Genomic DNA, 13,555 nt, shown 5'->3' on the forward strand with positions numbered 1-13,555 from the left:
TGTGTTTGCTTTTGTAACTGTGTCTTAATTCCACCTACTTCACATACAAGAGTCAGTACTACAGGCAGAAACACGGGTGTGCCATGGGTTCCCCTGTTTTACCCATTGTGGCCAACTTGTACATGGAAGAAGTGGAAAAGAGGGCTTTGTTATGTTTCCATACGGATCAATAAATTGATGGACCTTTTTCACTGTTTTTGTAGGAAAATGTAAAGAAATGAGTGTTTGTTTGAGACTTCTGCACGGTACTGCGGTCTGTGACAGCGTGGGTTCTTCGACATACGTGTGCGTGTACTTCATTTGTTGCTTGACAGTTAAACATCTCTGGACTCTCTGATCATGTTAAGACGGTGGACAGTGGGAGACTCTGTAGACGGGCTGCAGACCGCCCATCCAAGCCGACATTAGAAACAGTACTCGTGTTTTGTGTGCCGGTAAGTGTAAGCTAGTCAGTTAAACAGGAAGAGGCTGGAGTTGATTGTTAGTCTGCCATTTGCACGCAAACCCACTGCATGTGGAGCTCATAATGCAAGTGAAATAGACCATATAGAGACCACAAAACAGCAAAAAAAAAAGTCAAACGGAGAGACAGCAGGAACCACAGGAGCGATCAAAGCAACGTGTTAGCTGCAGACACAGGTTAGGAAAACCCAAGAAATACAAAACCAGAGAGTACACTTTGTAAAGACAGTTGTCTCACTGCCACGTGGACATTGAGGTTATACCAGTTTTAATAAATGGGCCCATTAAGGCCGATCAAATGGGACCAGACTGACAAAGACTAAAGTGAAAGTAATTTTCTCTATATATTATAATATTTTATTTTAAATTTACAAGTAAGAAATTTCATTACTTCTTTACTCCCAAAACACGAACAGCACATCAGACACAAAAAAACCCTTAGAAGCCTCAACTTCTGGAATAACACTCTGTGATCAACCTGTAAACTATGAATTGAAGAAAAGAGTACAGAGAAGGCTGAGCTCACACTGTGGAGACCATTTATCTAAATTTCTGTCTCCTGCACTACAACCTGTTGTTTTCTTTTTCAAACCAACTGTTTTTGGTATAAACCAACAATTTGTAAACATGTTATAATAAAAAATAATAACAATACTAATAATACAATATAAGCACGTGAGAATACAAATGTCAGTTCCAATGAATGTGCTCAGCTCGAATCTTTCTGAATCAAAGCATCATGAGCTTAAATGCAAATTCATTAAATTCATTCATTAAAAATGATTACATTACATGCACTCTTTAAATCTGCAGTTCATCAAATACCACTGAGAAATCTAACTTCTCTTTCTCCATCTCTGAGTCAAGGTATCTCACACTCTTTTGTCCCCCTGTGAAATACAGCAGCTGGACCTTTAGCTTGCGACACACTGCAAACACACAAACTGCACACAGACAGTTTGTGCAGTAAAAAGTAAAAGTAAAAGTAGAATTTATAACGTTTATACCCCCGAGTATAAACGTTATAAATATACTTTTGAGCCTAAAATAATGAGCTTGATTTAAAAATGTAAAGAGTAGAAAGTTGGGTCATTTATGTAAACATGTAGTGAGCGAAAGTAAAAGGTCAGAAAAATAAATATTCTTTCTTTATTTTTTTTCTTTATTTTTTTCTTTAATAAAGAAAAAAAGAAAAAAGAAATAAATATTCACATAAAGATACCTAAAAATACAGCTTAAATGTGGTACTTTGTTTCTTCACACCTGTGAATTTGCGTAAATGTTATGCAGACGAAGAGTTGTATGACGTGCAAAATGTCACCAAGCCAAGCGAGAGACTTGACACATTTTGATACCCACACCTCTAACCAAGGTCAATCTACTGATCTCCACCTGTTTGAGCACATTTGTCATTTGCTGAACGCAGAACGATTTATGGCCAAACTGCTGCAGGCAACTTCATTTTAAGTGTGCTGTTTGTGTGCGCAGAGGGAATTACGAAGACTGAAATTTGTACTCTCCAAAACATTTAGAGGCGGCGGCTGTGAGGTCATCTACTAATGGGAAGATCCGAGGTTTGATTCCTGGCTGCTCCAGTCTGCATACCAAAGAACCCCTAGTTACTCTCATTCACTCTCCAATGAACACATGAAAGAGTCCATCGGAGAGTGAACGTTAAATAGAAAGCACTTAAGTAGAAAAAGGATGCAACAAAAGTGCTTGTGTGCATGAGGTATGTGTATAAAGGTGCTTTGAGTGCTCGAGTAGAAAATTGCTATGTAACAGCCAGTCCATTCGCCTTACATATGGAAACTTTAATGTTTCTTAGCAGCTTGTGTGACGCAGCCTTGCTGGTAAGTTCAGACAATGATAAATGTCTCTGTGCTGTTGCTGGATGCTCAAATGTTCAAAAGTTCGGTCATCAGGTGAAAAAGCACTTCATATCGACTGATTGACCCTCGCATTAACTCTTTATTTCCAAGCAAGCCATTATAAAAGGCAGAAAAATAAAACAGCATTTCTGATCAAATCACTGATCAGTGTCCACGTCATGCCAGCCGGTGGTTTTGTGAGAGTTTTAAGAGTGAAGCAGAAGGAAGCAAATCTCTTCATCGTGCTTGTTGTCCACAACATCTTGTTTTTAATTTAGAAAACACCGTTTCACCCCAGACAAGTCGGGTAACCCGACGGAGTGAACAATCAAAGATCTGGACACAAGAGGACTACGCAGACTTTAGACTCCCCAGCTCTTGAATCTTGAACTCATTATCCTGTTGTCGGTTTCCTGATTGTGTTTGCATGACCTGCTTTGTGTGAGCAGTTTCTGAACAGGCTGCACATATTTATAGTATTTTTTTAATTAGCCGTATTTAACTCCCTATCGCCCCCTCAGGGTTGCTCAGGTGCGCTAATCAGCACAGTCGGTGCCTATTTTTAAGAACTCTCCTCTGTCAACACAATTATTTTCCAAATTTGCCTCTTGGGACCTGACAATAGCTTCTGACGACTAAAGTCAACACTTAACTCCTCGCGGGACAATTCCCAGAAATGATGACTTGAGTGAAGCCGAAAACAAACAACCGGCTTCTGCTTACAGTCAAAGTAAACAGCTCCACACTTTATGTGACATATCCCACTTTTCTAATTTGCATTTGAACACAACTTCATATTTACAGCTTCAAATGGACACAGAAGTCTTTTTTTCCCCCCTAAACTCAATTACTGCCAAACAGATGCAGACAGCTGGGACCGTTTTCTGGACGCTCCTAAATCCTGCCCAAGTTGCCTTGGAAACGGAGCATCTGTTTCTAGAACAGTTAATCCAGGCGACGTCGGATTTCAGGAACGAGGTGCAATAAATATGTATGCAGACAGTTTCCAGTGAGGCCAAGCAAAGGGAGCACAGGGTGGCATTTTCATCACCTGTGCTGACTGCGTAATATCAAGTCAAATCCAGAGAGTTTAAAAGTTTAAACAAAATAAAACTTCAATTCAATATTCAAAGGGAACATTTTTAAATATTTTTTTTATTCAAAATACAGCTGCAGGAAAGAAGAAATGGAAACAATTTAGCAATTTTAACCAAGAGGGGAGCATGGAGCAAGTGAGCCTTCCAGTCTGATGTGTGTAGTAGTTCCTTTGGTTTTTTTCTAGCTAAAAACTTTAAGGCAAAGAGTATATTAATGGAGGCGTATGCATCTCTTACTGATTAAAACAGAATCCCTGCTTTCATTAAATGAAAGGTTAAAAATATTTTGGCCTCAGTGCCGTCGATCTGACTGTGGCGTCAGACGGACGCCTGTTTCGGGAACCTTTTTATTTTAACACAGGAAAAACCACAAGGTTTCGACAGCACACTTGCTGCGTTGTTCAGTCTGAATGCAACGTTCTGCATTGTGGTTGACTGCTTCCCACCCTAACTGATGGCAGTTAAAGTAAACCACCGCCCGCAGATACATTATGGCCTCCATTAACAGGTGTAGGTGTGGGCGCGAATAAACCGCTTCAACTAAAAACAAAATGTTTTTTTAAAAAAATTGTAATTTATTCATTCAATTCAATTCATTAAACATTTTACATAAAGAGTGAGAGTTGAAGTTTTGAAGTTTCACTTTGTTTTTCACACAAGCAGAAACCAGACAGCAGAGTGATAGTAAAATATGCTCTGGAGATGTTTATGAGCGAACATCATCTTTAGATTCATATCACCTTTTTTGAAATATGCAGTCAAAGTGCAAAAGTCTGCTGCTGGTAGGATTTTCCATTAACTCGTAACTCGTTTCTTACTTGCTGGCCATATTTATACATCCACATTATACATCCAGGGAAATTTGTTGTTGTTGTTTGTTTGTTTTTAAACGAGCAAATAAGTTTTTTTCCCCATATATGTCAAATTGTATCAGACAATGCTGAGTCACTGCTACAGCTCTTTAAAACTTGCACCAGGTTTGGCTTGATTGCCAATCTTTGTGATGGTATGACACTGTTGTATCTGTTGAAGTGAAATACATGAATTACTATGTGCCGCTATGCCTCAGTCCCACAGATATGTACTGAACAGGGGGCACACAAAGGGTTTACGAACCACCTGACTTGAGTATCTTTAGTATGGCGCGAAAAACCCACGCAAGCACTTTGGAGAAATGCTAAGCAGGGGAAACAAACCTTTCAGTACTTCAAAGGGCTGGCTTGAGGTTTCCTCACATCTTGTTTCCCTTTTACACAAACTCTCAAGTTCTTCACCAGCAACAGAGTGCAGTCTTTATTCCGATTTTAAAAAACCCAAACGAAAAACAAATAACACACATTTTTACAAATGTGAGTCAAATCTCTTTTTTTTCCCAGCGCAAAAGTAGAGAAGAAGCGTCACAGGTCTGTTCTATTAGCTATTTCACACATCATTGTCATCACCCAAATGAATCACTTCCATTTTCACAGATAAGTCAGTCAGTTTTAATAACCATGGCTCGTTTATTTAAGCCTCACGTTTCACAGTAGGACAATGAGAATGTGGTCTTGTCATTTGCACCACTACTGAGTTTGAATTGTGGCGATGTGTAAACATTGAAGACCTTTTGAAACACTGTGCTGTGAATGAGAATCTATTGTTTGAACTCTAAACACACTGATCTCCCACCCACAGTGACACAAATCGCCTGGTCTCGAATACAACACTTCAACGTGACTGTCCGACTGAAAGGACCGAGGTAATATTCTCAGCAGTACCCTCATGTGCTCATGATCTACAGTGTGACACATTCGCACTCACAGTCTGATGATACGCACAAAGTGTTGAGTAATACTAGGAAAAGGCTGCTTTGCAGGGGTAGGTGTTGAAATAGTAGGGTTTACAAAGCAGAGCCATTTTCACAGCGGTGCAGTACAGATCCCCTAAGAATCCGGAGACCTGCTGCTTCACCTGAGGGTGCGTTGCTGCCTTCCAAACGGCGTGAATGTCTTCTATGTGTCCATGTGATGTCATCATCTTTGCGTAGATACATGGGTGATACGGCGCCTTGCCCTCTCCTGAGAAATAAGTGTGCTCCTGTGGTGACACACCCACGGTGTTGGCGCAGATGCCCATGAACACATCGTCTATGTAAATGGATGCGTTCAGCGTCAGCGTGGCGTGGTAGATTTTCTCCGCGACATCACTGGAGACAACATACGCAGCTCCAGCTGTGTAGTCCGGGTAGGTCACCCAGGGGTACATCTCATAGGAAACGTAGTATTTGCTCTCCTTGTTGCGGATGGGCGGCGCGCCTCTGTGCACTCGACCAATCCAGAAGTCTTTAACACCTCTGCTACTCACGTCCTGCAGGTAGCTCACCAGGTTGGGCATGTGGACGAAGATGTCGTCGTCAGCGGTCATGAGGAAGCGGGCGTGTGGGCAGCGGCTGTGCATCCAGTGGAACTGCATGATCAGCTTCAGGGTCAGGTTGTGGAAGGAGTCTAAAAAGTCTTGCTGGATCAAGTCGCCGTGGAGACGATTCTCCTGGATGAGCTGATCCTGAAAACCAACGCCACTCCTCTTGCTCCACAGAGGCTCCGTCTCCTTGGTCTGAACTGCTCCCAGAACGAACACCACCTTGACCGTCACCCCCAGGGTATTTTGGATGTAGGTCTCGTTCCCCCAGGTGGACCTGATGGCCGTTCGCCTTTCAATGTTCTCTGGCGACGTTTTGACAAAGAGGAGGAGGAGAACATCTTTCCCGACGCATTTATTGGGGTGGTCCATAAGGTACTGGAAGTTGCTGAACATTCTGGCTTGCTTTCGGGGGATGGTGAGGCTCTTGTTGATGTAGGTGAACCGGTTGACCAGGTAGCGATAGGAATAGGATTTGACGTGGCTGACGACGCCGTTGTCCAGCTGCTGCCAGCAGACCATCACCACAGAGAGCACAAGGCAGGTGGTCATCACCTGCACCAACTGGCATTTTCGAACACGGCGGAAATTCAGAAACATCCTGGAATGGGATCAACTAGTGGCTGCGGTCCCTGTCTGAGAGGAGGCGGCAGCGGAGCAGGTGTTGGTGCGTTCAGGGGGGGTAAGGTAATGGAGGTCGACAGTGTTGTTTGATTGCCTCAGAGCATCACTTGCTTGGTATTCCATCCTAGGCTCTCCAACATTCAGCAGGAGGCAGAGGCAGGGGTGAGACTCAGTGGGGGCTGCTGGGAAGTGTGATCCATCGGGGTGGGGGGTGGGGGGAGAAAGGCACTCAGTCACTCAGCAGCAGATGACTCATTATTCGCCCACTTAATTTTTGGTTCTGCAAAGAGAAAGAGCGCATTTATAGTTTAATAAATATAAATTAATAATAATTTATATTATATATAAATTAAATATAAATTAAACTAAATATAGTTTAATTTAGAAAAAATCTGTGCAAGGTGATTATAGGCAACTAGAACCACATTTAAAAACAACAACTAGATGTGAAAAATCATTTTAGTTAACTAAAATAAAAGTCCACTCTGGAAACTAACTGAAAATAAACTGAACTCAAAACTAAAATTTTAAATGAAATAAAAACTAATCAGAAAATGCAAAACTGTATTAAGGCTGCTTCCGTGCATTTCAAAAGGAGGAAACGGAAACATTCAAAAGGCATACCGTCCTTCTTGGCGGCAAAGCATGGCAGATGCATCTCTCGTGTCAAATTCAAATTTCGCAAACATACTTTTTGCCCGCCATCACCCCGTGAACCCCACATGTACACGTCCCAGAGTCGCACCATTAGCTGAAGAGCACATTGTTTGTGGTCGATGGGAGATGGTGGTGTTGGTGGGGAATCTGGGGGTCATGGTGTGAGCGAAAAGAATGCAAAAGCCAACGCAGCAAATGTTGCAATACAAGCTTGTCCATAATGGAGGGGTTTACTGTGCAGACCCAGTGAAATCGCTGAGAGTCATGGAAAACACTCTGATACAATGGACGGTGTCAGAATAGCTCAGCAGCACAATACAGGACGAGAGTAACTCGCTTCCGTCAAGGCCTAGGCTAAAACCGGGGGGGGGGGTGCCGGGTGGGGCTGCTGTTGGGTCGCAATGAACGCAGGGCATGCGACTCCCAGTGCGCCCCGAGAGCTTTTTAAACATCACTGGGTGGCCTGTGCCTAATGGGGTCAGTGGCTCCGAATGGCTTTCGTTTCTCTCTGCCCAATAATGAAAAACGCTTCACAGAAACGCTTAACACTTCATCTAGTTTATTACTTTGCTGCCTGCGTGATGCGCTCCTTTTATTATTATTTTTTTTCGCAGATATTTTATAAGAGGAATGCATTCATGTCTTCATTACAAGCCTGCCAAAGGGAGGGTGCTTAATGGTGCGTGACATGTTAACATGAATTTACAGGGTTTGTTTACCCGAATCACAATAGAATTAAAAACATGCTTCAGCCTTAATAACTGGGAGAGACATTATTGGGTATTTATTCTAAAGGTTTCAGATATCTGTTTATGGAGGAAGTTGCGCCTTCCTAGAGAGGGGATGACGTGCAACAATGCACAGCTAACAAAGACAATGTTGTAACACGAGCTGTGAAGGCAGTGCCACAAGCAAAAATCATTTCCATTTAGTGCTATCTGCATGTGCAGAGGTCAGAGCTTGTAGCTCTTTTTAGATGCATGTGGAAATGAGGAACTATATGCAACGTTTACAGAAGTATAATATATCCTTTACATGCACAGAGTAAAGAAGAACATGTTGCATTTCTCATAAACAATGAACCAGTTAATCTGTTACACTATCTGTTAATCTGTTATATCTGATAGATAATCTTCAGGACTCCTGTGTTAGTTGAAACTGCACTTTTCTCTACACGGATGATTCTGCTACAGGATTCAGGATACAGTAAACAGACAGCAGCCTTAAGCCAGTTTCTCTACCTAATCTAATCCCCTTGTATGAATAGTCTTGTAGCACAGAAGCAAAATGAGAAGGAGATGGGGAGGGGGGCAAACTGTGACCTGAATGATTATTCTAGCACTTACCGGCAAAAGAAAGTTTCACCGTATGAATCCAGCGACAGCCTCCTCTCCTATACTGAACTGCCTTCTTGACTGCACGGTGCGTCTCTGCTGTCTGACGTTGACCTCTCCTTCAGATGACAAGAGGCAAAAGACTCAACAGAGGCTGGCATCAGTCTTCTGTGAAGTAGTCAAACCACCTGTGGGAGGAACCGAGTGAGAAGGTGTGAAGTAATTTTTTTTCCTGTTTTTCTGTTCCCTCTCTTGGTCTGTGTGTGCAGTGCAGACTTCTGCTTGTTTCTGAATGAACCATCTCTGCTCTTGCGCCCTCCCTTTTTTTTGCACTGCAGTCAGTTTTCGGTAGGTTGGTAGTAAAGTGCAGGAAGGACAATAAGAGTAAGCCTACTCCGACAAATATACTTTCAAGTTCACAAGCAAACTCTCTGCACGTGTCACGCACACACACCTTTGGATTTTCTGAACCTGTAGGAACCAATCGGTATCTGAAGATAAATGCACTATAAACACACTGCATCCTGTGTACTAGCCAACGGACACATCATTGGTCCCTTTGTCTAACACCAGGAAAGGACTACCTTCAAAAGAGAGTCAATGCAAAATGTGCAGGCAATCAGTGACAGGCAACCTAATCAACGCACTGACAGGTCCCACTATAAAAAGCCCACACTTTATCCATTCAGTGTTCACACCAAAGCCTCAGTATCACAACCCTTTTTATTTATTTAGCTTTATAATGAAATGTAGCCGCCTCCACTCCATTAAAACAGGAAATATGAAATCCTAAAGCGGCGTGCCCTGAATTTCACCTGAGAGCCGGTGCGTTGGATGTCTAAAAATATACAAAATGACCTGATTAGACAGAAATGTTTGTCAGGAGGTTACAGAAGTGAAAGACTACACTATGATGCATCAGGTTCTGCACAGCATATGACTAACTGTATTGGGAAAGTGTGAGGAAAGAGTTGTGCTCGGGGTTGGCTTCCCACTCGCACACTCACAGTAATGCTCACATGCTTATTTGATCAACAGGCACACAAAAGGATCTCAGATCACTGGGACGGTTTTAAATTATGGGAAAGCCATGAAACCAGTTACAGGCATCATTAATTTACTTTATTAACATTTAACACTAGGTGGTTTGGCACCAAAACAAATAATCTAGTTTTTCACTCCACTCATTTATTCACATGATGATTTTTGGCCCCCCTCCTCTCGTTGTTTCTTTCCATATGACTTGTTCCTGGTTAACATCCTGCATTGAATCGGGAGCAGAAACTGGCCACGATCAGGTGCTTCCCTTTAAGTAATGCACGTCTCTGTCTAGAATCCTGCAGAGAGCACCTGCTCAAGACCGGTTTATGGTAAAATGATGTTCTTTCCACTGACGGATTATGGACCCAACAGCGCTCACTGAAATCTTCAGTGGTTTATCAATTCTTCTGTAACCAGTGACATTAATATGTTTAGCAACAATAAAGTGTTGCAAAAGCTCATTGGTTTTTCCTGTCACGAGATGTTTTTTTGTGTAACACCTTGGTAATGAGCCATCTAGCACTTAAAAACCGACTGATACTGAAAGTAATAAATTCCTAAATTGGATTAGATCACAGGTGTCGGGCTCCAGGCCTCGAGGGCCGGTGTCCTGCAGGTTTTAGATGTGTCCTTGATCCAACGCAGTTGATTTAAATGGCTAAATGACCTCCTTAACATGTCTTGAAGTTCTCCAGAGGCTGGTACTGAACTAATCATTTGATTGAGGTGTGTTGACCCAGGGTGAGATCTAAAACCTGCAGGACACCGGCCCTCGAGGCCTGAAGTTTGACACCCCTGGATTAGATGTTCAACTGGAACACTAGTGACACCAAGAGCACCCTCTGTGATGCCTCCAGCTACCAAGTTGATACTGCATAGCTGCAGACAGGCAGACATACAGCCCCTCCCCTCAGCAGTAGCTTAAATAGTTAATATTCACAACACTAAACAAAGAAAGCTCCCATTTCAACAACACTGGAGTACTGAACATTTACTCACGGTGCTTGTTTTCGGCACCTCTATGCTCCGACATGTGGCGGTGCGCGGTGGCCATACCTTCTGCCATCCCAGTGCCTGTGTGAAGGATATTACTCTGACCGCTCTGCAGCTGTTGGAAACCCACCACAAAGCCTCAGCAACAGTTGTTCATGTCAGTACTACTGGCTTAAACCATTGTCAGAGACCCTCAAACAAGACTTTGTACACCTCGTGTGCAGTCTGCTGGATACCGGAAAGCAACGCATCATCTCCGGGTTACTTGTTTTCAGAGGTTAGCTTTCCTCCCAGGGATTTTCAGCCATAGTTTGCACTCTAGTTCCACGCCTACATTTACTGGAAAGGTTGCTTTGGGAAAGCCATCCGGCAAATGTTTGCCAAATCAAACATGCAGATCCAACAGCTGTAGTAAGCCCTGTAGAAATAAGGGAGCAACCAAAAGTGCTTTTATCTGCCGTAGTATCAGTCTGTTAACCCTCTGGGTTTGTTCAAAATCACTTAGGTCTGTAATTTTTATTATTTTTATGTTTTTTTGCCATTTTTTCTGCATAAAGCTTTTAAGTAACTTCAGTTCTTTTCATAAATATAAAATAATTATTACTTTTTAAATTTTTAAGTTACTACTATTGTTTAACAAAAAATTATTTTTACAGTTATATGGTTTAAGTATTAAACTTCCTATTTGTGCTTTTCTCATTTTAAGACATAATGACTAACTTTTAAAGAGACTCAGTCGATTACTAATGTATAAATAAAACACTTTTTGAACAATGGAAAATGCAACAGAAAGCTAATTATTTACAAATCCCTCAACTCTTATTTAACTGAAAACAGCACAAAAGACAGACAAATGGATTTGCTAAATATGGGACGAATAAAATGTTTCTTGTCTCGTTTTGTTTTATGAACAATCTCATTTTAAAATATCAACAGACAAGTGTCTACTCTAAACGCAGGAGTCCCTCAGGGGCTGAAACTGACAACGATTCAGATGATCGGGAGGAAATCTTCAAACACTTTGTGACGTTACATTTAAACTGTTGAAATAGTCTTGAAGTCAAAATGTGGAGGTAACGGTTGTTGTTTCAAGACAAAGTGCCACGGCTGCTGTACTTGTGAAATCGCACTTCAGAATCACTTTTAGTAACAAGGAAGGAAATGATTTCTGTGGTGATAAGTATAGGGATGCTGAAAAGATGGTGCAGGAGGCTGCGTCTGATCAGATGGAGAAAAAAAATGTGGGAGAGTGTATTTGTATAAAATGAAAAGTCTGGCAGACAGATATAAGAATGTCGTGGATTACACCCTTGTGCACTAAACAGGATGTTGTTTTATCACAACATGGCAGATCAATTTGTTTTGCCAACACATCTAAACAAGCCGTTTTGTAGATGGTATAACGAACTTGGCAGTTTATCTTAAAACAACAACTGTAATCTGCACATTTAGACTTTATTCTCAAAATGATCACCAATATTTTTCTGTCTAAGTCTGTGAACCCCTCCCCTCTTTTATCAGAGACAAGACAGACAGTGCACTCATATCTGAAAAGTAATCTACAAGAGAGGCTCTCAAACAATAGATATATGTATATTTTATGTAAGTTTCTGCAGTTCCTCTATGTCCCACTTGAAGCTAGCGTCAGCCCCCATAGACCTCATATGAAAATAGGAAACGTTACAGTATTTAAAAGCATTATTACAACCTAGAACCAAGAGAAAGCAACAGCTATCAATGCTGAGGCTTAAAATGCAGCCACTGTGACACTGTACACTGAACAAAGCAATGCCATGCATTTCTGTTCCCTTCCCCAAACAATGATGATACAAGCCCAACCATGATCGCAAGATAATTCCTAAATAGGAACACACTTCAACACTCAACGGGAAAGCAGGATGCTTTGCAAAACATATAAGAAAACAATTCCGACAAACGATGGAAGCAACAAAATCGCTTCACTGCTTGACTGAGTCACACTCATAATTAACACCGATTTAAACCGGCTACAAACGGACACTCTAAACGGTTCAAAGCATCTGAAACACTTGACTTTGTCATTCCTGTTTTCTCTCTAAGTGTTTTTATGAATCTATGGGAAATACTTTGCAACCTCTTTATTGTGAAAAGATAACTGACACGGAACCAAAGTTTTATCTTTTCTCGCTCGCGCGCGCGCGCGCTCTTAAATATAAAACTACTTATCTTCAAATAGCAACAGAAGACGATGAGCTAGCTTAATGGCGAGTAATTAATTAACCACTAAAATTAATTTAACCAAAGAAATTCTCGATATCTTGAAACTGAAATAAAGCATTAAATTCGTGTAATGTAAGTGGTTGTTCGTACCTTATACTACGGTCAGAACTCCCTCAGCCGCCGCCGACTACTCCACGATCCTCACCGTTTAATTGATCGCGCGGTAGCTGGAAGCAACCAAACACCCTCTCGGAGGGAGGGGTAATTTGCATAGAAGCACACAGTCTGTTAAAAAAATATCTAATCTTATAAACCAAAGGACTCACATCACCCCACAAGAAAAGTAGTGACACTTGTAGCGACCAGGCATAAAAATCACCCAGCAATAATAACAACAGTAATAATGATTCCATAGCAACAACTGCTTTAGTTTGGTTAGCGTCAGATCCATCAGGGTTGCCAGATCTCATGTTTCTGTCATGTGACGGGCTGAAGAAAACTAACAAAGCAAGTGTGAGAGGCCTCAAAACACAACTTTTATAAATAATAATAGCAAGTCCACACCACTTTTCTCCCCACTGAACAAGTTTGAACTTCAGATTATTATCCATGATCTATCAACTCTGATTCTATCAGTATAAATGCTCAACTGAATACATGCAAATTCTAATGACAGTTAAAAGTGCTGTGTTCAGGGCATGACAAGTAACCATGTTGATCTGTCTACCTAAAAGATGGTTCAGTTTTAAGTGACATTCATGCCACTTAAAACCCCCAATGTAAACTGGATGTAATACACTAATCCGTTAATCTAGTTTCATAGCAATCTGACTGTAAGATGTTATCTGTGAGACTCAAAATGTTTAACAGGAACTGAAGT

General features: G+C 41.5%; 1 protein-coding gene across 3 annotated transcripts; it reads right to left on the reverse strand.

Annotated features, from left to right (window-relative positions):
* Positions 1-4,912: 4,912 nt before the first annotated feature.
* Positions 4,913-13,090, reverse strand: b3gnt5b (UDP-GlcNAc:betaGal beta-1,3-N-acetylglucosaminyltransferase 5b). 3 transcript variants are annotated; one of them, XM_006786847.3, is made up of 3 exons: positions 12,826-13,090; positions 8,455-8,561; positions 4,913-6,731 (listed from the first exon to the last, which is right to left on the reverse strand). In XM_006786847.3, the coding sequence occupies exon 3, from the start codon at positions 6,425-6,427 to the stop codon at positions 5,264-5,266; it is 1,164 nt and encodes a 387-aa protein (XP_006786910.1). In that variant the 5' UTR covers positions 6,428-6,731; positions 8,455-8,561; positions 12,826-13,090; the 3' UTR covers positions 4,913-5,263. The 3 variants fall into 3 exon arrangements, with proteins under 3 accessions (XP_006786910.1, XP_006786908.1, XP_006786909.1); XM_006786845.3 differs by having other exon boundaries at positions 8,455-8,630; XM_006786846.3 differs by lacking the exon at positions 12,826-13,090 and adding an exon at positions 10,483-10,583 and having other exon boundaries at positions 8,455-8,630.
* Between the last annotated feature and the right edge of the window lie 465 nt (positions 13,091-13,555).

Source organism: Neolamprologus brichardi, chromosome 18 (assembly GCF_056152115.1).
Source record: "Neolamprologus brichardi isolate AB-2024 chromosome 18, ASM5615211v1, whole genome shotgun sequence".
Lineage (NCBI taxonomy): Eukaryota > Metazoa > Chordata > Actinopteri > Cichliformes > Cichlidae > Neolamprologus > Neolamprologus brichardi.